The sequence below is a fragment of the Aotus nancymaae genome, unplaced genomic scaffold (genome assembly GCF_030222135.1).
Source record: "Aotus nancymaae isolate 86718 unplaced genomic scaffold, 86718_ANA_hifiasm-v0.15.2.pri h1tg000038l, whole genome shotgun sequence".
In the NCBI taxonomy this organism is placed as follows: domain Eukaryota; kingdom Metazoa; phylum Chordata; class Mammalia; order Primates; family Aotidae; genus Aotus; species Aotus nancymaae.
The window spans coordinates 1,429,307-1,451,527 of NW_026988452.1; the positions used below are offsets into that span (position 1 = coordinate 1,429,307).

The window sequence follows — 22,221 nt, forward strand, 5'->3', positions numbered from 1 at the left end:
CAGGCGTGAGCCACACTGCTCAGCGTGACACCCCATTTACCCGGATGTGATTATTATGCATCATATGCCTTAGTCAAAGTATCTCACGTACCCCATAAATACATTCACCTACTCTGTACTCACAAAAATTAAAAATAAAGAGAAGTTCGATTAAAAATATTTATAGATGAAATGAAAATTTAAACAAAAACGTTATTGTAGTGTCTCTAGTTTTTTCTCTTTAATTTTACTAAGGCAACAGGCTGGTTGGGTTTTTCTTTGAGAATTACAAGAATGAAAAAACCTCCCATTTCTCTAGCCAAAATATGGTAAGTGTTTACTTCTAAAAACAAGAAAACAGGCCAGGTGTGGCAACTCATGTCTGTAATCCCAACACTCTGGGAGCCCACAGCGGGGAGAATCAGGAATTTGAGGAGGCCAGGAGTTTGAGACCAGCCTGGCAACATGGTGAGACCCCATCTTTACGAAAAACAGAGATAAAAACAAGAAAACAGCTAGAGGACGGTCACCGGCTTAAACTACCAAGAGAAAAAGAGACCACAAACAAGTGACAGGCCCTTGGAAATGAGCCATTAAAAGAACCACCAGTTCCTTTATTCCCCAGGAAATGAGGCGAGCCAGGGCTCATTCTAACTGCAGGCTCCCTCTCCTCACTGAGCTTTAAAAGCACAGACTTAAAAAGACTGTAACTCGAGTCTCAGCCCCTTTTCACCAATGAACTCCTGCGCTGACGGGCACACCCACGAGAGATTCCAACAGCCTGCCGCCTACGCTCAGCAGCTGACTCATCCCATTCACCAAGTTCAAGGTAAAAAGCGTGACTAAGGGGCCAGTGGAATCCCCCCTCCGTAACCGAGGAGGAGGCAAGCTTTGCCCAGAGGTGCACTCCAGATAGCCCAGGTGAACCTCAGCATCGTCTTCCCCTTAGAGCCAGAGCAGACCCTGCCGGCGGAGGGCTGTGCTTTGGCGTCCTGAGCAAATCCCCCAGCACCCCACCTGCCTGCTGGCGGCAGCCGTGCAAAACACAGCAAGAGAACAGAAGAAACAGCCGAAGCCCAGGAAAAGCGCGGCACAGCGCAGCTGCCGCACGACTGGGACAGTGAGACTTTAACCGGGACACCCGCCTAGTTCCGAGGAAAGGCAGTGACTCAGGCGTGAGTCTTATCAGAACAGGAACAGAATGGCATTACACACGGGACACACAGACACAAACAGACCGTTGCCATGATAAGGCTTTAAAAATGACACAGCCTGGGTGCGGCGGCTCACGCCTGTGACCCCAACACTTTGGGAGGCCAAGGTGAGAGAATTTTTTAATTCAAAGATGTGAGAGATTGAAGTAAACAGTGACGGTGCTGCTGCAGTGTGGTTCTAATTTTTTGTTTGTTTTTTTGAGAGAGTCTCGCTCTGGTGCCCAGGCGGAGTGCAGTGGCGCGATCTCGGATCACCGCAACCTCCACCTCCCGAGCTCAAGCGATCCTCCCACCTTAGCCTCCCGAGCAGCTGGGACTACAGGCATTTGGGATTACAGGCACACATCACCATGCCTGGCTAATTTTTGTATTTTTTGTAGACACGGGGTTTGGCCATGTTGGTAAGGCTGGTCTCAAACTCCTGTGCTCAAGTGATCCACCTGTCTTGGCCTCCCCAAGTGCTGGGATTCACAGGCGTGAGGCACTGCACCAGGCCGGGAAGACTGAGCCTCAGAGTTTAAGATCAGCCTGGGCAATATAGGGAGATCCCATCTCTACAAAAAATACATTGTTCACCCGGCTGGATGCACAGAACAAACGAGACTGGGGGGTGACTCCTACACCTGGGGCACAGCCAGCTGGGGATGCGGATGGGGTCGGCTTCAAAGGTCCCTGGTGGGCCCTGCAGTGCAAGACTGAGAAGCAGGAAGACATCGAGGCAGTTAAACGGCATAGAGGGCCAAGTGGGGAGAGCAGGGGCCATGTCCCCAGAGACAGCGGGTGGTAAGAGGAGGGTTCAGGACCGTGAGGAGCCTCAGATAAAGGGTAAGGGGATCACAGAGGGCTTGGATGGGGGCAGCTGCAGAGAGAACGTAAGGCCTCACTGCCGAGGCCCCGAGAGCTTGAGTGGTGGCCTTGGAATAAAAATAAAGGCACGGATTTGGGACCCCTCTCAGAAGACTTGAACAAAGGGTGATGAGTGGGCGCCAGAAGCACTTTGTACGCTCTGGAGAGCGCTGCTCGGGGAGACGGATGCCGCACAAGGGGCCAGCAATAAACCGCTTTCAAAAGTCAGCGGTGCCGGGAAAGGCAGCCTGCTGCATGGCCGACACCAAAGATGGCCGCAACGGGAGGGGGACCGAAGGCTGAAGGCCGGTGCCCCAAACACCACCCCGACACCCTGTCACACGGCCAAACACCCTGACATCGTTTCTGATGAGTTTGTGACTTCCCTACTTCAGAGGACCGAGCAGGAGTGGACTGCAGGACCAGGATGAGAAAGCTGACGTGCAGAGGTAGAAACATGGGAGAGAGAGACGTAGAAACGGTGAGAGAATGCCACACCCCCCAAACGAACCTTCCGAGGCAGGCGGATCATGAGGTCAAGAGATCGAGACCAGCCCGGCCAACATGGGGATACTCTGTCTCTACTAAAAATATAAAAATTAGCTGGGCGTGGGGGCACGCACCTGTAGTCCCAGCTACTCGGGAGGCTGAGGCAGTAGAATCGTTTGAACCCTGGAGGCTGAGGTTGCAGTGAGCTGAGGTCTCGCCACTGCACTCCAGTCTGGGCAACAAAGTGAGACTCTGTTTCAAAAAACAAAAACCTCTGGGAAAACCAGTGTGACCCCGTGTCTGTCTGAGCTTCAACTCTGACCTCCCACTGGCTGAAAACAGTAACAATGATTTCTGTGTCCTCCACATCACAGTCACACACCCCAAAGTCATTCCAGAGTCTAGAGGAGGAGCAGGGGTCTAGACGTCAGCATCTGTCCATTTAAGGCCTGATTCAGGGGAGCGGGGGAGTATTAATGATGGGTACTTACTCCATAAACACTAAGAACCCAGCATGTTCCGGCCTGTCCCCGGCACACAGATACACATATCATACTCAGCTGTTTCTAGAGACCTTCATAGCACTGAATTCTCAACTCCCAGCAGAATATCAGAAGAAATTCAGAAAACCACAGACTCTGAAATGCAGGCAGCTCACCGAATCTTAAGCAACTTTCTTGAATGTCTCTTGCCATGCTTATTCTGCTTATTTCCATGCTGACACTGCATAATATTCCACTAACCTAAGTAAAAACTTAAAATACGTTAGGAAGACACAGATGATGATGTATTTTTCTGACTTTTTGGATACACTTAAAATATATCAATGTTCCAGGATTTTTTACACTTACAACTGGATATTCTACCAAGTATTTAAACGCAGCACATTTGCTGTCATTCATATATTCCTTTAAACATATAAAACACCTGCACAAAATTACAGCTATAAGGGCCGACAGAGCTACCAGTTCAAAAGGTGAAGCCCGCCGGGCGCGGTGGCTCACGCCTGTAATCCCAGCACTTTGGGAGGCCGAGGCGGGTGGATCACGAGGTCAAGAGATCGAGACCATCCTGGTCAACATGGTGAAACCCCGTCTCTACTAAAAATACAAAAAATTAGCTGGGCATGGTGGTGCATGCCTGTAATCCCAGCTACTCAGGAGGCTGAGGCAGGAGAATTGCCTGAACCCAGGAGGCGGAGGTTGCGGTGAGCCGAGATCGCGCCATTGCACTCCAGCCTGGGTAACAAGAGCGAAACTCCATCTCCAAAAAAAAAAAAGGCGAAGTCATTAAATGACACCCCGAAAGAGCCCACTTTCCAAGACTCCTGACTGAAGCAGGCAGTAGGCATGGTTTAACCAGTATCCATGAAAATCAGGCACTTACAAACCACTCTCGCCTTCCCCTGGAGCACTTACCTCCTCAAGAAGCCGAGTGACAGCATCTATGTCATTATATGTCCTAGTCATCTGGCCAACTCTTTCAGCACATAAAACTGTAAGAAATAAAAACAACAATGAGACTACGGATGTCATGAACCTGCCAAACAAATACCTCACGTAAAAAAGAGCCCCTAGCGTCGCTGCGCGTCAGGCACGGAGGCGCGCCGGCTCTGCTGCGTTGAACCCGCACCGCGCTCACACCGCCAGACTCCATTCCCAGTTCCAGTGGCTGCAGGATGAGTCTGCGGGAAGGGGAACGTGCAGTCCCTGAGAAACCTTCACATGGTGTGTCTGTGTGTGAGCAGGTGCCGAGGGTGAGGTGATGGAGGGGAAGGGGGTCTGGCCTCACAGATACTCAGCAAACTGAACTGGGGGGCGGGGCCCAGCACAGCCACCCATGTGTGAATGATCAGAACGACCTGGACTCCGCTAACCACACAGGCCCAACCAGAGGAACAGAGCGGGATCCTTCGGAAAGCAGCTGTTGGCATAATTATTCAACAATAGTCTTAAACTGATCATTTCATAATGGCACAGCCCCTCCTCCCCAAGTGGCCTACATTCTAAGGTGATGCAACCAGCTCCATACCATGAAAACTAGGCTGTTATTTTTTAAATATACATTAAAAAGACTGCTACGATCGCCCACACACACATACACATACACATGCACTGAGAGTGCTATTTCGTCACACACACAATTTACTGTGGTCGTAAGAGTCTGCACACAAGCACTTTAGGGCGATGTGTCTTTGTTCTCCTTCCGTTGAAGAGACGGGTTGTGAAACAAAAGAAGGCTTTTGTCTGCTAAAGATACATCAGGGTTGTTTTATCTTAAATCAATGACAAGGAATTGATTTGCAGTTCAACAAACACCAAGAAGGTAGCATAAGTTTTATTCTATGGGGGGAGGAGTGAATACGGATGGATTTATGGCCAGTGTGCAAACACTTCTGAAACCTGCCACTTTGGGACGAAATAAATAACTTCTCAGTAATGCTCTGTAACTAAGACTCTAGTGAATAATTCTGTTAAGAGTCAAAGCTTTCCTAATGACCCACATTCAATAACAGCCCACGCGACGCATTTGGGAATTGAAGCGTATTACTAAGCTAAACTCAGTAGCATTACAAATGGCAAACAGCAACTGGAATTCAATAGGTCTCTGAATATTTTATGAAATGCAAGTAGAGATCATCCTAGTAAATTAGCTCAGAGAAATCGGATCTGCTGGAATGATTTTCTAGCTTAGGGAGGAGACCTGAAATCTGGTTCTAAATCTGAAACCCTACCAAGAGAGCGCCACCAGAGCCAGCAGACAGGACTCCTCCACCCAGCACTTTCGTGAGATCCCTCTTGTCCAAGTGGGGGAAATATACTACCTCAGACAGAGCTGCCAGGGAGGGAGCCGCAAGGGAGATTTATAAGAGCAGCTTTAAACCAGGATCTAATTTGATGTAGATGAAGTCCAGCTCAAAGTGCTCTAGACAGTCCATCAGCTCGAGGTCACACCAGTGCTTAAGTGAAGACTCCTATGCCACAGCTGTGATGGTCTGCAAGAGTGTGGATCAAAACCCCAGCCCCCCAGCCAGCACCCAATGCCCCTGCAGCACTCCCCCAGCCAGCACCCTGCAGCACCTTGTATACACCAGGCAACAGCCCGCAGCAGTTAGGTGGCCTCTGTGTTTACATTTGTGTTGTCACTTGATGACCTGCTAATCACCCCCCTCACCGGTCCCCACTCTCCTCAAAGGACTGAGTCCTCCACTTTCCTGGGAAAAAGGGAAACTGGGCTACATTTTTAACTAACCTGGCTCTATTCTCTGTATGACAGGATTCAGAGCTGCTATTTCTCTAACCCTATATTATTTAGAGATAACACTCACATTTTTAAGGCTAAGTTTTTGAATTGAGGTAACTGTAATTATTCGTATAGTCAGTCAGTCATGTGTAGATAACCACAAGCAGACGCAAGAAATAATACAGAGGGGGCTGGGCGTGGGCACTCACGCCTGTCCTCCCAGCACTTTGGGAGGCTGAGGCAGGTGGATCACCTGAGGTCAGGAGTTTGAGACCAGCCTAGCCAACATGGCGAAACCCCGTCTCCACTAAAAAAAAAAAAAAAATACAAAAATTAAGCAAGTGTGGTGGTACACACCTGTGGTCCCAGCTACTCGAGAGGCTGAGGCAGGAGAATCGCTTGAACCCAGGGGCAGAAGCTGTGCCCCTGCACTCCAGCCTGGGCGGCAGAGCGAGACTCCATCTCGAAAAAAAAAAAAGGAAGGAATAATACAGAGGGATCCTGTATACCCTTTATCCAGTTCCCCGCAATGGTAACATTCTGTAAGACCATAATATCCCCAGCAGGATATCAGCACTGATACAACCCGTAACTTTTCCTCACAGTTCCCACTTCACTCATGCTCATTTGTGTGCACGTGTGTGCGCGAAGCTCTACGTAACGTTACTGCCTATGTTGGTTCACACATCTACCACTTACAAGGATCCCATGTGTTGCTCTTTTATAAAGCTTTAAAATATTTGTAAAATTGAACCCAGTAAAATGCACACCTGTCTCTACTAAAAACACAAAAGTTAGCCAGCCATGGCGACAGACGCCTGTAATCCTAGCTCGGGAGGCTGAGGCAGGAGAACTGCTTGGACCCGGGAGGTAGAGGCTGCAGTGAGCTGACCTTTACTAAGCACAGTAACTATGGCCAGGTACCATTCATAGCCCTCCACATAGATTATTTCATGTAATCTTCAGAGCAATACTCTGAGGGGTAAGCGCTTACACTAACACCATTTTACAGCAGAAAACTAAGGCCCAGAGAGGCTGAATAACTCGCCCAATGTCACACAGCTAGCAGGTGGCAAATTTCAAAATAACAAACTTTCGGTCAAGGCAGCAGTTAACACTGATGGTTCTCCTACTATGTCAAGGGGTTTAACATGCTTTCTCAATTAATCTTCACAGCAACCCTGCAGGGTGGGCACTGCTGCAATGACCACTTCACAGACAAGAAAATGAGGCTCTGAGACGTTAAGAATCTGGATACTAAGGACCCAACTGAGGTCACAGAGAATGAGGCTGCATTGCAGGGACCGCACCTGGGCCAGTCTGGCTCCTGGACTAAAATGGAAGACCCTAAAGGACATGAGGACGAGGCACAAAGCATGGGTGTGTAGGAAGTGTGTGAACAGAGCAGGCAGCGTGGGGGCCTAGGGGAAGAACCCTGAGCCTGGGCTCGGAGGCTCAGGTTCTCACAGGAGACTCTGTCCCCGTCACGGGGCTCTGAGCAGCCATCAATTAACTTCTGTGTTTTGGAATTCCTCTTCCAAGAAATAAGGAAGCAGGTGTGAGACCAATGAGGGTGGGAAATTACACACCATGCCTTCAGACAGCATGATGGCTGCAGGTCGTGCTTTTCAGATACCAACTTTCTAGACACTAAATCTACAATACACCGTGGTCAGTTTCTCTCTCTACAAGAACGTATTTCAAGGAGAAGTTCCATTTCTGACCCAAGGAGTGCTACCAACTAAATCCACTTCCAACCAGAAGATGTGGCAAGAAGGAAGGAGGGAGGGAGGGAGGGAGGGAGGGAAGGAAGGAGGGAGGGAGGGAAGGAAGGAGGGAGGGAAGGAAGGAAGGAGGGAGGGAGGGAGGGAGGGAGGGAAGGAAGGAAGGAGGGAGGGAGGGAGGGAAGGAAGGAAGGAGGGAAGGAAGGAAGAAAGGAGGGAGGGAAGGAAGGAAGGAAGGAGGGAGGGAGGGAGGAAAGGAAGGAGGGAGGGAAGGAAAGAGGGAGGGAAGGAAAGAGGGAGGGAAGGAAAGAGGGAGGGAAGGAAGGAGGGAGGGAAGGAAGGAAGGAGGGAGGGAAGGAAGGAGGGAGGGAGGGAAGGGAGTGAGGGAGGAAAGGAAGGAGGGAGGGAAGGAAAGAGGGAGTGAAGGAAGGAGGGAGGGAAGGGAGGGAGGGAGGAAAGGAAGGAGGGAGGGAGGGAAGGAAGAAAGGAGGGAGGGAAGGAAAGAGGGAGGGAAGGAAGGAGGGAGGGAAGGAGGGAAGGAAGGAGGGAGGGAAGGAAGGAGGGAAGGAAGGAAGGAAGGAAGAAAGGAGGGAGGGAGGGAGGGAAGGAAGGGGAAGGGAGGGAAGGAGGGAGGGAAGGAAGGAGGGAGGGAGGGAAGGAAGGAGGGAAAGTAAAGGGGCCACCATAAACCTCTATGTTTTTTTTTTTTAAAGAGAGTCTCACTCTGTCGCCCAGGCTGGAGTGCAGTGGCACGAATGTAGCTCACTGCAACCTCTGCCTCCTGGGTTCAAGTGATTCTCCTGCCCCAGCCTCCTGAGTAGCTGGGATTACAGGTGCCCACCACCACACCCAGCTAATTTTTGTATTTTTAGTAGAGACAAGGTTTCACCAGGTTGGCCAGGCTGGTCTCAAACTCCTGACCTCAAGTGACCCACCCACCTCAGCCTCCCAAAGTTCTGGGATTACAGGTGTGAGCCACCATGCCCAGCCTCTACAATAATTTAATATGAGATAAAATTATGGTCCATCTTCTAGAAGAAGTTCGATGCAACTTGCTGCCTAGCCATCACAGTAAAGTACACATGCCTCACCTCTGGCACCATCAGGCTCACACCAAACAACCATTACCAGGAACCAAGCTCTGCACTGAACAAGGCAGGACCCCTGCCCTCCTGGGGCACACAGAAAACAGGGCAGCCTGGGGGATGGGGCTCAGAGGGTTCAAAGCCTGACAAGTCCCTTTAAGGACTGTGGACTTAAACGGAAAGCCAGCAGAGAGTTTTTCAAGTGGGGGGCATGCAATGGGATTTCTATTTCAGAAGACATTTTGGCTCCAGTGTGCAGCCACGGGGAGGGGTGCGGGGCAGAGTGACCAGCGACAAGGCTGGGGATTAATCCAAGGAAATAAGGAAATCGTAGGTGGCACGAAGTGGGCTCTCTCCTTGAAACTTAAGAGATAAAACCGAGTGGGAAGTAAATCAAAAAGCAGTGGATTGGGGCTTCTCTCTGGGACAGTAAGGACAGCAGTGATGTCTCCTTTGGAAATGGGCAGGAGACGAAAAATCAGAGGCAGGACCGGGCGGCCCCGAGAAAGCACTGGCACCGGGACAGTAGCTGATGACCCTCTGCAGTCACGTGCCAGACAGAGGGCTGCCCACAATACACAGGGGCAAGATGCCCGCCTGACAGAAACACCCTCCTAGAGCCAGAGGAGGGAGATTTTTGGTTTGGGAGAATCCACTTTGAGATAAGAGGAGAATCAATTCTTCTTGGCATGGAAGGTAAAGTAAGGAATTACGAAGCCAAACTGGAAGAGGAGCAGTGGGCGGGCTGACCAGAGGGCGGAGACACAGGACTGGCTGTCACAGCCAATGGGGACAGGGCGATGGAGGGGGGGTGAGCTCCATGGACTACCTTAGTCTGAAAACCAGTAAAGCAACTTTTATGCAGAATTAAACCAGGCTCAAAATGATTGTAAGAGTAAATGTTGGCAGCCATCTTCCAGCATCCAGGAGGTAGCCAAAACCCCAAACATCTACAGTGCGCAGGCCCAGGGCAGAACAGAACCATGTCCCTGCCTGATGCCAAGGAGACCTGGCCAGTGGGAAGCTCGGGAGTGACTGGAATTGAAGACCCCGAGGAAAACCCCACGGGAAGAAGACAAAGGCGGTGTGGCACTGGGGTTTCTATCTTGACACTGTCCAGGGCTTCCGAACGAGCTGGGAGAAGTGGGAAGGAGCGGAGCTTGGGGCTGGAGCAGGTAAGATCTGAGACCCAGGCAGAAGGCAGAACCCAGAGGCCTAAGCTGAGGGGTGGGGGGTGGGCAGATCTCTACAGCTCATCACAGCAACCTGCCCTCGCCAAAGGACCCTGTGTCTCCATGCTGTATGTCCAATTAACAGGCGTGACAAAAGCTTTTTTGTCATTTTGGTCTTATCAGCCTTCTTTAAGAAAATATAGTTAGAAAAATGTCCCTTCCCATTCATTGATTCTGGAGGAAAACATTCTCATAACTTTGTTAGAACGAATAGCTTTCATCACTTCTTCACCTAACTCTAGTCACATTCTTCCCATCGATGTCAACTCTGCGTATCTCTGGAGTGAATAAATGAATAAATATTTTACACACACATGTACATATGTGTGTATGCATGTGTGTGTGCATATAAGAAGAAAAACCTCCCAAACCCTCAAGAAGACGCTGTTTCGTTATAACTCAAGTAGAAAAGGTATTCGAGACTGCCTAGTATATTTGCATTTTGGGCTGTTTGCATTCTGCCTTACGTACAGGTCATTTCTTTAATTAAAATAGTGTTTTCCAAAGCTTTTTTTTAAGAAACTGAGCTCCATCCTCCCCTCAATAATTTTTCTTCCTATCTTCTGTACCTTAGCATCAGTGTTTTTAAAAGTCAATTTTCTATAATTATCATCACAAAAACTGCAAACGGATTGAATAAACATTCAAAGTAGGCACGTACCCCTAGCAATTCTGATATACCCAGCTGAAACAGAGCTGGTACTTAGGTGTCAAACAAAAGAACGGTTCACAGGCCAGCTGATGGGCTCTCTCTTTTGACGAGCAGCAGCCGTCCTCAGGATGAAAAAGCATTATACCCGGCCCCCGAGGCTCCAGGAAGTAAACTCAGTAACCACCTACTGCCTGCAGCGTTCACAGGGGTAGAGGATGGAGGTTCAGAACCTGGGAGCCAACCTGGGGTCCCAGAACCTGGGAGCTAAAAAGCTTTCCATAAAATTCCAGATGAGCCACCCTGCATCCAAGATTACAAAACAGATGTCCTTCAAAGGTCTGTGAAAAGCATGCAGTTTTTGAACTTAATTAGTCCCTGCTCTGCTTAATAATGTTCCCCAGCTCTGCTCCCTCCTCCAAGCAGCAGCCTCAGCACACGGGACCTACAGGAACCATCCCGACCCGGCCCAGCCTCCCCTCCCGCCTCCTCCCCTGCCATCCAAGCTCACTCTTCACCAGAGCTCCTCCACATCTGATGATGCGACTCTGAGATGTCTGGGCTGGCACTTGTATGCCCGCCGTTTCCGTCTCGTGCGGACTGTCTTTCTCTCACTTCTCCATCTGGGAATTTCCTGCTTTTCCCATAGGCCAGAAGGAAGGTGCCTCCCCACAGCTGACTCCCTATCCAAGGGGCCGCTCTTCTGCCCCCTTTTGTAAGATCTGTAGACACCCAGGGCAGGCTGATTTCACAAAGCACTTCTGGTGAGGGGAACATCTTTAAATTGCTGTTGTGACTCAGCTTTCAGCGGCGATGCTCACTTGTCTCTGCCAGACCCAGTGCTGGGTAACTTACACTTTCACCCCCACGCTTTATATGACAGGGAAACCGAGGCTCTGAGAAGTCGCATGAATTGTCTAAGGTCACAAACGCTTTTTAAGGTCTCCTAAGTATCTGCTCAAGATAAATGAACATAGACCTAAACATACATATGTCAGCATTCATAGCAGCATTATTCATTATAGCCAAAAAGTCCATCAACTGGAGAATGAATAAACACGATATGGTATGTCCATACAACGGGATGCTACTGAGCCATAAAAGGAAATGAAGTTCACGTATGCTACAGCATGCAAAATCCTATGCTCAGCTTAAAAAGACAAGAACACCACATATTGTATGAGTCCATTCATGTAATGTATAAGGAAAGGCAAATTACAGAGATAGAAAGTAATCACTGCACCGGGCACCGTGGCTCACACCTGTAACCCCAGCACTTTGGGAGGCCGAGGCAGGTAGATCACCTGAGGTCAGGAGTTTGAGACCAGCCTGGCCAACATGGGTGTAACCCTGTCTTTACTAAAAATATAAAAAGTAGCCGGGCATGGTGGCACACGCCTGTAATCGCAGCTATGCAGGAGGCTGAGGCAGGAGAATTGCTTGAACCCGGGAGGCAGAGGTTGCAGTGAGCTGAGACCGCGCCACTGCACTCCAGCCTGGGTGACAGAGTGAGACTCCGTCTCAAAAAATAACAGCAATAAGCAAAAGAAAGACCCCTTGAGCCCAGGAATTTGAGACCAGCCTGGACAACACAGCAAAACCCCATCTCTACAAAAAATAAAAACATTAGCCAGAAATAATGGCAAACCTGTAGTCCTAGCTACTCAAGAGGCCGAGGTGGGAAGATATCCTGAGCCCAGGAGGCGGAGGTTGCAGTGAGCCGAAACTGCGCCCCTGCACTCCAGCCCGGGTGACAGAGTGAGAGAGACCTCGTCTCAAAAAAAGAAAGAGAAAGCAGATGACTGGTTGCCTAGAACCCTAAGCGGGAAATGGCAGCTGACTGCACACAGGCACAGAGGATCTTTGCTGCGGAATGCCAAGTCTAAAGCTGAATTATGCTGGCAGTTTCACAACTCAGTGAAGTTAAGGAAAACGTTTGAGTTGTCTACTTAAAATGGGTGATACTTAAGTTACCAAATAAATAACATGCAAGCAAGCATCCTCGGACCAGGCCATATTCCAGCCACTTCCCCATTACACGGCAACGTAAAAATACCACTGCATGGTTTCGATCCCACTAAGAAACCAGCACGATAAACAGCACATAAAGGTACTAATCTGCCCCACTTAGACTATTTTAAAATTAGAGAATTGTTGTTAAATAAAATGTAGTCCGATCGTAGAAATAACTTCATGATATGGCCATAACTGAGAAGAATTTGACTTTGAACTCTTCCTAGGCACACACCTCTTCTAAACAGCCACCTCCTTGAAGCCTTGGGCAAGTCCCTCACTTGCCTGTTGACCTTCAATACTTATCTTCAAAATAACTTAGACTTGATCAAATAGTCCTAGTGAACTGACTACTCACCCCAAGACACACCTTACTTGGCTTTAGAAACAAAACAAAATGTAGCTATTTTGATGAAGACTTTGAAGTGGCCACTGGAACAGGGTGAGGGCCCACAGTACTCGGTAATAAAAAACAATGCTCATTACTCAGCAGTTACAGCAAAAAGAACGAACAAATTCTTTTTATTCTTATCTCGAAGTCCTCATGTCAAAAATGGCTACAGCAGGACAGACGGAACAAACCCCAAACGCTTACAAACACCCTTCCCACCTGGGCTGTCCAGGTCACGTGAAGGAGCTTTCTCATTTGAGGCTAGACACACAGCTGATACTCAAAAAAGAAAAGAAAAGAAAACCTCTGTTCTACTTGCAAAGAACGGCTCATTTCTAACCGACACCCCGGAGAGGGATGAGAACATGAAAAGCCTGGTGTGTGTCACAGGACCAACATCAGCCCGAGTCCTGGGGAGTGAGTCCTGGGGAGTCTGTCCTGGCCACAAGGCTCCCTGCAAAAAAGAAGTGACACAAAGAGACAGGGAGATGGGAAGTTGCTAAGTCAGATGCATTAAAAGGATGGCATCAACTCAGTGGCTGTGGTCCTAGGCGGAAGCAAATGGGCAGACCGCTACCGCTCCTCCCAGCGGAGAGGCGCTGGCTCCCCACGCTGCCTCGGGCCTGTGTGGCATTCCGACGAAGGCACACGAGCAGGTCACGGGGACAGCAGTGGGGGCAGAGGCCAGCCCAGAGCCAGGCCCACTCCGAACAGTGGTCTGTATGGGCATTACCCTGTCCGTGTGGAGCGTGGCCTCTCCATAGGGAAGCAGGAGCATGGTGTCACCTGCCAGGGACGGATATCAACACAGCACAGCTCCGGGTCCTTTTATTCTTATCATATCACTATTAACTGAGCCGTAGTGTGACTATCCTACCGGCTCACGTTCTTATGCCTTGTAGGCTATGCAGGCGCCAACACAAGCTATTTAAGCAGCAGAGACGAATCGATGAAACGAGCATACTAAGACTGAGTGTCTACAATGTGCCAGCTGCTACCCCAGGCATTTTACAAGAATTATTTCACTTAAAACTCAGAAGAACCCCACAACATAAATAGGATCCTCATTTAACAAACCAGACCGAAAGGCCAGTGGCTAGTCCAAGGTCAAGAGGGACACCGCCCTGGACTTGGACCGGGTTTGCTAGACGCTGTAATCATCCACCCCGCCCCACACTGGAAATCCCAGGGTTGATCTACAGCGGCCATTTATCACCGAGACATTTAGCGAGGCAGTAACCAGACGGCTCGCACTGGCCCCCGGACCACGAGCCTGGCACTCTGTTAGGAGCTGCCTGTAGGTCACCTCCATTAGCGTCGACATCCATCCTATGAGGAAAGTGTTACTACTGCCCCATTTTAGACACAAAGAAACTGCCCAAGGTTACAGAGCTATTACGGAAGGGCCTGCTCTGTCCGACCCCCACGTTGGAGCTCTCAATATCTGTTTAGTAAATGAATGAATCCTACCCTCAAGGAATCCTGACCTAGCTGAGAAGGTGAGGCACATGCACAAACTGGCGTAACACAGAGGAACAAGCAGAAAGTGCCAGGTGGGCGACACTGCTAGGCAGCTCAGAGGACAGAAGAAACCTGGGGGTGGCAGAGGGACACGGGACAGCCCCCAGAAGTGGGCAAAACAGCAGAAGGACCCCAAAATACAGAGATCGTGAGCAGGCTCTTTGTCCATGGCCACCCTTTATTAGGAGAACCACCTAGAGTGCCTGACCCCACGGGAGGCCTGTGTCGGGTAGGCATGGATATTGAGAATCAAACCCCGAGCAGAGACCAGGACAATGGAAACCATGAACCAAGAGAACTTTGTAAGAGGTCTCTTGTCAGTGGGTACTGACACACCAGGTCAGCTCCTCCTTCAACTCTGACCCCTCGGGAAAGCCGTGCACAGCACCCTCGACGCTGCCGGTGACACGATGTTAAGGCCCAGGACTCCGGCCCCTTCTCTGGAACATTCCCAACTCCACAGCCCAGAAAAGCCGGAGGCATCACAAGCGCCTTGGGGACACAGCACATCTGGACCCAGTCACCCCCACGGTCCAGTCCTCTCTCTGCAGCCCAGGGGTGCTCTCCCAGGCTGGAGACACGTGCCCTCTCTGTGCTGCCTCCCCAGCCTCACCTGGGAACCAACCAGCTGGAGAATCTGAACAGCCAGCAGGTGCAGGCGCTGGACAGAGACGCAGGAGGCTCTAGGTTCCCACGACTGACTGGCATTTTTTCCACCCATGTTTTTCCAGATGATCACGTCTGCTTAGTGTTCAACACCTGAAAGCTGCCCTTTGTGAGGAAGACTGACTGCCGACTCACACACTCTTAGCAGCCACCCCTCGGGAGAGCGGGATGCATTCTCTCTCCTGCAGTCCGTGTTCTCAGGGAACCTGAGCTTGGTGATGAGAACGCCCAGCCAACTCCAGACCATTGCACATCTCTTTCCAAACCACACCTTCTCCTGAGCAATCCTGAGCAACATGTGCCAGAAATTTAGCGATTCACCTTGCAAATGGGCAACCGCTTTGGAAGTGCCCCAATGAGAAGAAATTAGGATGTCAGGCTTCTTGATGCATTTCATCAAAAAAAAAAAAAAAAAAAAAAAGACCACCACCACTGGGAATGTGCCAGGTAACAGGCCACAAGAAAGTGACTGTGAAACTTCCCTTTTCACCACGGTGTTCCTCATACAGATGCCCAGGCACTGAGACGGGGAGGGACTCACTATTTCATTCACACAGTTCAGCCCTCTTGATCTCACCGTGAGGAGAGGGATTGCAAAAAGCAGACAGAGCCCGACTCAAAATATGCCACAAAGCACCTGACATCAATTTTGCTTTCTCATCATGCAAGTTTTCAGCTGCCAGAAGACACAGGGCCTGGATATTTCCTCTCCCTGAAAAGACAGTGAGAGCCAAGTCGTCTCCTGCTGTCTGGTCTTCCAGGAGCACCCACCTCATAGGGTAAGAGGATCAGTGAGATAATTCAAGGGAAGGGCCTAGAACTCTGCCAGCTGAGTGCCTGGGCGTGGTGAAACGCAGAGTCCCACAAGGCAAGGCAAAGGCCCTGCTCCGTGCTTACGGCTGGGGGACTCCACACAGGTGCAAACTACCTGAGCAGAATGAGTGTTTACATGAAAGCCTGTTTTAAAGATTAAATGAGTGACATAAGAAAGTGCCTAGTATCCTACACGGTGACCTGGGGAGAACAGCGAATGTATCCTGTATCCATTAACTATCAGAGCAACTCAAATGCTAATTGTGTCTTACACATTTCAGCCAAAAGCACCTCTTTTAGACGAGTTGACGATGTAGAAACACCTCAAAATCCAGGTAACACAGATCCAAATCCACACATATTTTCACTACTCACAGAGTATTTCTGCTTCACAGGTGGGACTGGCTTTCTGTGTGACCACGACAGAGAAAAATGGGGTCCTGCCCAGCTTGCTCTGAGACACACGACATGTTTCCAGCAGCACTGGCCATGATGCCAAAAGCTCTCAGTTTCTGTCTTTCTGATCTGCACCACAGCCTGGCTTCTTTCATGTCAGGAGCAAACCTTAAAAGTGAGTCTGTTTCATTTTACAAAGTAAACTAAGCATGTTGGCAATGGTGTTTTTCTTTTGAGGTTACTGTCCTAAAAATACCGTTAACACCTCTCCTACAGGATGCTAAAAATGGTTTCCTGGAGTATGAGGGAAAACTGGGTAGAAGCACACAAGAGCAGAAGAGGATACACAGTAATTATCATTAAGGTGACAAATGCGAGGCAAAATGTCTTCCCCGGAATCCGGTTATAAGGCAGACACACCATCATCTACGAGGTGTGGATCAGCCAAGGACAATGTGCGTTGGAGTCGCCCAGAGGGCGTGTTAAAACTCAGCTTGCTGGGCCCTGCCCCCGTTTCTGCTTCAGCAGGTCTGGAGTGAGACCCAAGAAGGTGCACTTCTAAGGAGTTCCAGGTGATGCGGACGCTGCTGCTCAGGGACTCCCCTCTGAGAACTGCTGGATCATAGCTATAAAACTGAAATAATAACAGTACTTGAGCTCAAATGAATGTTTTAAAAGTTCAGTGCATGAATCCACATAAAGTACTGAAAACGGTGCCAAGTACTTAGGAAGTGCACGGTGACATTCTCTAACGCCACCACCTGGCTCTCGGTTTTTTAAAAAAGTTTCACACATGTATCTATAGAAATTTTGAGGAAAAGAAGATTTCTAACAAAAGCTTTTAACAGTGGCCCACGATGGCTGCGGATGAGCACAGGGGTAATAAGACCTAAGCCTATTCACTAAAGCTGACCTCATGCCTGCATAACTAGAGCCTGTCAGATATTTTGCTGACAGGAACTGGTCAGAAACCTGTTTATCAGACGTAGAACAAAAGACAGGACTGACAAAATCAGCCAGCCTCCAGAGACCCCCGAGACCCCTAAACCTCCTCCCTCCTGCTCAACTGCATATTTCCCTTACGGTATGCACAGCAAACGGAATCCCAGGGAAGGGGCTGTTGCTGCACTCTCCCTCTTCTCCCGTCCGTGTCACACGCATCCCCCTGTTAGAACACGCACCTCTACTGTGCCCCAAGTCATCGACGTCAGGACACGTTCTCCATCAGGCTGAGCCTGTGATCCCAGGCTCGGTCCTCAAACCTGGCTCAGAATAAACTGTGATTTCTCTCAGTTCTAGTGGCTGTGACTTCACTTCGCTGACAAAATACATGAAGAGAGACAGACAGAGACACGCTCTCTCTTCGTATATTTATATATGATACATATTTATAACACGTATTTACATATATATCACATACTTATGTATATTATATATATGAAATGGGCACAACACAAAGGTTTTTCCTCTTGACTAAGCTATATGATACTTCTCCAGAATATTTTATAGCCTTTAGTTTAGAATCACACAGATAAATGACTGGTTTTTTTTTAATTCTTACCAAATTTTTTTTTTTTTTGAGACGGAATTTCGCTCTTGTTGCCCAGGCTGGAGATCAGTGGTGTGATCTCGGCTCACTGCAACCTCCGCCTCCCAAGTTCAAGCGATTCTCGTGCCTCGGCCTCCCGAGTAACTTGGATTACAGGCGCCTGCCACCATGCCTGATTAATTTTTGTATTTTAAGTAAAGATGGGGTTTCACCATATTGGCCAGGCTGGTCTCAACCTCCTGACCTCAGGTGATCCACCCGCCTTGGCCTCCCTAAGTGATGGGATTACTGGCATGAGCCACTGCACCCAGCCTTATTTATTTATATTTATACTTTATTTATTTATTTATTTTGAGGCAAGGTCTTGTTTTTGTCACCCACCCGGGGTGACTCAATAGACACTCGCCACCATATCCGCTTAACTTTGTATGTTTAGTAGACACGGGGTTTCTCCATATTTGTCAGGCTGGTCTCAAACTCCCGACCTCAAGTGATCCGCCCGCCTGGGCCTCCCAAAGCGCTGGGATTGCAGGCATGAGCCACCGCGCCCGGCCAAAACTCTGACTAGGTTTTAAGGCAGCAGCTGATCTCATATGTTAACCTACATGCCCATCATCTGGACATCTTGTTACGATGCAGATTCCGACTCAGCAGGCCTGGGCTGGGGCCTGAGCTTCTGCGTTTCTAGCAAGCTCCCAGGTGATGAGGGCACTGGCAGAAGCAGCAGAGATTTAAGGGGCAGGAAGCTAATCCAGCTAAATCTGGGGGAGCTCTAGTTCTACAAGGACAGATGGACGCCTTTCTCCTGATCCCATCCAGGGACCTAACAAATCCTCAACGCTGTCACTCCTCTCCCCTCCCCAGGAGGGCACCCGCCGGAACGCAGGCCTCGGCGTGGATGGGGTCCCTCACTCTCTCCTGGCTTCTCCCGGTTTTCTCCCTTCCTGCAATAAAATATTTGCAGCTGTCCTGGAGGGGAGTGTTAACAATATGTTTAGAACAGTAACTTTAAAAGAAAAACACTTTTGGTACAGATCGATTATAAATAATGTTGAAAACAAAAGTTCCAGCCTGGGCAACATAACGAGATCCTGTCTCTACGAAAAAAATCTTAAAAAGCAGCTGGGATTGCTGGGTCAAATGGAATTTCTATTTCTAGGTCCTTGAGGAATCGCCACACTGTTTTCCACAGTGGTTGAACTAATTTACACTCCCACCAACAGTGTAAAAGTGTTCCTACTTCTCCACATCCTCTCCAGCATCTGGTACCCCAAAACCTAAAATGCAATTAAAAAAAAAAAAAAAAGCAGCTGGGCATGTTGGCGTGTGCCTGTGGGCCCAGCTACTCGCTACTCGGGGGGCTGAGGTGAGCCCGGGAGGTCAGGCTGCAGTGAGCCAGGACTGCACCGCTGTACCCAAGCCTGGGCAACAGAGGGAGAAGCTGTCAGAAAAAAGAAAGGAAAGGAAAGGGAAAAAGAAAGAAAAAGAGAAGTTATCCTGAGACAGGAAAACAGAGCGTCCTCAAGCAGCAGTTTGGAACATCATATTCTGACTGCTTTTACTCAAGGGCCCTAAAGAACATCCGCATCACTGTTTAAACATCCTGATCAGCCCCCGAAGCCCCTTTCTCCAGGCTGCGGGTGAAAGTTCTGGAAGCCCAGCTAGAAAGCTCACACATCCTCCCTTTTCCCTGCAAAGGAGCATCTCTTTAAGAGAGCTGGCAGTGGGCTCCCAGATTTCAGGCTCAGCCTTGGGCTGTTCGTTTTGAAATATTTCTAAGTTTTAAAAAATTCTTATTTCAGATCAGTGATTAATAATTTTTTTAAAAAAATAAACACTGCCAGAACAAAAACATGCTTCATTTAATAAGACTCGGTCTCTTATCCATGTAACTTATCAGAACCTAGTCACAAGATCACAACTGAATCTCTTAAAACAGAGTGCTGGAATGCCACAAAAAAATAAAAAAGAACAATTAGTGACATTTGCAACAAGGATGAATTTCACAGAATTAGTTAAGCAACAGAAGCCAGACACAGGGGAATACACCCTGTTTGATTCTATTACAAAGACTGGGAAGTGGCAAAACAAGTCTAAGGTGACAGAAGTCATAATAATGGTTTCCGGGAGGGTCGATGTGAACTAGAAAGGGACCGAGGGACTTCCTGGGGAGCTGGAAATGCCGTCTCGGGGTTGGGGGAGCGGGTCTTACAAGGACGGCTTTAAACCATTTGCATAAGACCTCTAAAGTTACACCTCAATTAAAAAAAAAATGAGTGCTATGAAATCAGCAGAACACTCAAGCCTATTTAGACACGAAGAAGGAAAGGATCAGATCTGAGCCAAGTACAGAATTTACCCTCTTCCAAGAGGTCCTGAGAGTCATGGTGTCTGTGGGTGGGCTTCCTCTGTTCCTCCTGGCAGTCGTATTCAAAACATTCTTCTTCCCTGCCTTTGTCTCTCAGGGACATTGCTGAAGTCATCCCACAGCCACGACATCCCCCTAAGGGACCATCCTTGGGGGTGCCCCCAACCCCCTACCCAGAGGAGCCATGCCGGCCTGGGCCCCCAGGGGACACACTGCGCCCCGGCCGGGGCCGCAGACATGCCCTGTCTGAGCTGAAGTGCAGGGGTGTACACAACGCTCCTGGCCCAGCATCAGCGGGGAAGGACCCGGAAGGGGGTGGCTCCCAGGAGCCTGGAGGAGGGGCGGGCGGGGAGCAGCACCAGGCGGAGTGGGAATGCCCGGCCAGGCGCAGGGGATTTGAGGGAAGCCCTGCAGGCAGGTGCAGGAACTCGGCTAGCTCTCCGCCGCTTCTCCCCCAGGAGCAGTGAGGAATGGTAGCTTCCGAAAGTCTCACAGCAACCCCATGGGGCAACAGCAGCTAAGCTTAGAGCAGGTACACCTGTCTGAGCAGGTACCTAGAGCAGGTACACCTGTCTGAAGGCGGGGCGCTGGCGGAGGAGGTGTCCTTCTGAAGCACTTCCTGTGGGCGTGCACAAGATAAGGAGACAAACCTGACTGTGGCAACGGCCAGACTGACAGTGCTTAGCAGGGGAAGGAAGGGATCATTCTAGCAAAAGGGGGGAAAAAATGCAGTGACCACTACCTCATAAGCTTAATTCATCCCAGTCCTCCTTGGATAATAACCTGCATTTTCTCTTTATCAATCTGCATTTCATAAAATCCTGCTCTTACCCTAAATCTGTTTCCACAGCCAAATTTATAAAGATCTCTCTAATTGCTAGACGAAGATAAAAAAAAAATCTAAAGCCTAATAGCTTGCAATGTTGCCTGCAGAAGAAGCCACAGTTTAATTGCATACCTTGGTATCAATTCCTCTGTACTGTCTGATTTTGCCTGTAACAGTGAGAATGGCAGGTTCTTCCATCAAACCCAGTGAAAGGCAGCCCTGGGTGCCGGCACGTCAGAGAATCACAGCTTGTTCTGTCATCTCTGTGCTTCAGCACCACCTCACCCACACTGTGCAGGTCTCCTGCTCCTAACAGCTACACCAGGACACCTATTCTAACCTCTCTGACGAGCCAGCCAAGAGAGAAGATTTTAGCAGACTGCACAAGTTCGTGAACTACATCTCATTCATCTTTGAATCCTCAGGGCTGAGAATTCTGCTTAGCTGGCTAAAAACGTCTGCTAAATTGAATTACTACCTCCATAAAGACTAATATGAGATCATATACAAGTGACTCTAAATAGAAAACCAGAGGACATATGTATCCTCTAGTTAATTTTTTAGAACTTGAATATGAGAGCTGCATTTTACCATAATAAGATGTGTTCTTCCCACCCACCCCCCAAAAAAAATTCAGGCAGGGAGTTCAAAACTCCATTTGAAATACTGCATAAGCTTTAAATATAAACACACTCAAAAAAAGTTTCTTTAATCTCAGCAGGCTTTATCAGATTAGGCTAATTCAACTCAGACAACAGTGGGTGTATCTATAAAGTGCTGAGAATAACACGAATGGTTATTCTGAACCCCTGGGAAGGAGGGAGAGAGGAGGAACGTCCACCTTGTGCGTGATGCATTCAGCAAGTATCAGAATGACGATGAGATGCACAGGATATTGTGCTGGCAACAGTGCATATAAAGGCAAACAAAAGCGAATTTCACCGATGCAAAAATGCCGCTGAGTGACTTTACTCATAATAAAGTCATTTCTACTCATCTTTTAATTCGCATCTAGACTAGCCCTATTATGAAACACACAGAGACTTACATATTCTAAATGATGTCCAAGTCTCTATATGTTACATAATATTTAGAACATGACTTTATTACTTTTCCCCCAACTTTTAATTACAAAAATATTTAAAATACATAGAATAGGTCCAAGAACACTGCAGTGAACACTGGCATGCCTCTATCAGAAACGAACAATGAATATT

General features: G+C 48.9%; 1 protein-coding gene across 13 annotated transcripts in view; it reads right to left on the reverse strand.

Annotated features, from left to right (window-relative positions):
- Positions 1-22,221, reverse strand: part of TRAK1 (trafficking kinesin protein 1) — a 211,292-nt gene that overhangs the window by 52,566 nt on the left and 136,505 nt on the right. For 11 of the 13 annotated variants that reach the window (XM_021666616.2, XM_064360104.1, XM_021666612.2 and 8 more), the window contains one exon: positions 3,947-4,023. In XM_021666616.2, coding sequence (XP_021522291.1) covers positions 3,947-3,997 — 51 coding nt within the window. In that variant the 5' untranslated portion in view covers positions 3,998-4,023. Of the gene's footprint in view, positions 1-3,946; positions 4,024-20,169; positions 20,451-22,221 lie in introns of those variants that run through there. The other 2 variants (XM_064360101.1, XM_021666613.2) reach the window with 2 other exon arrangements.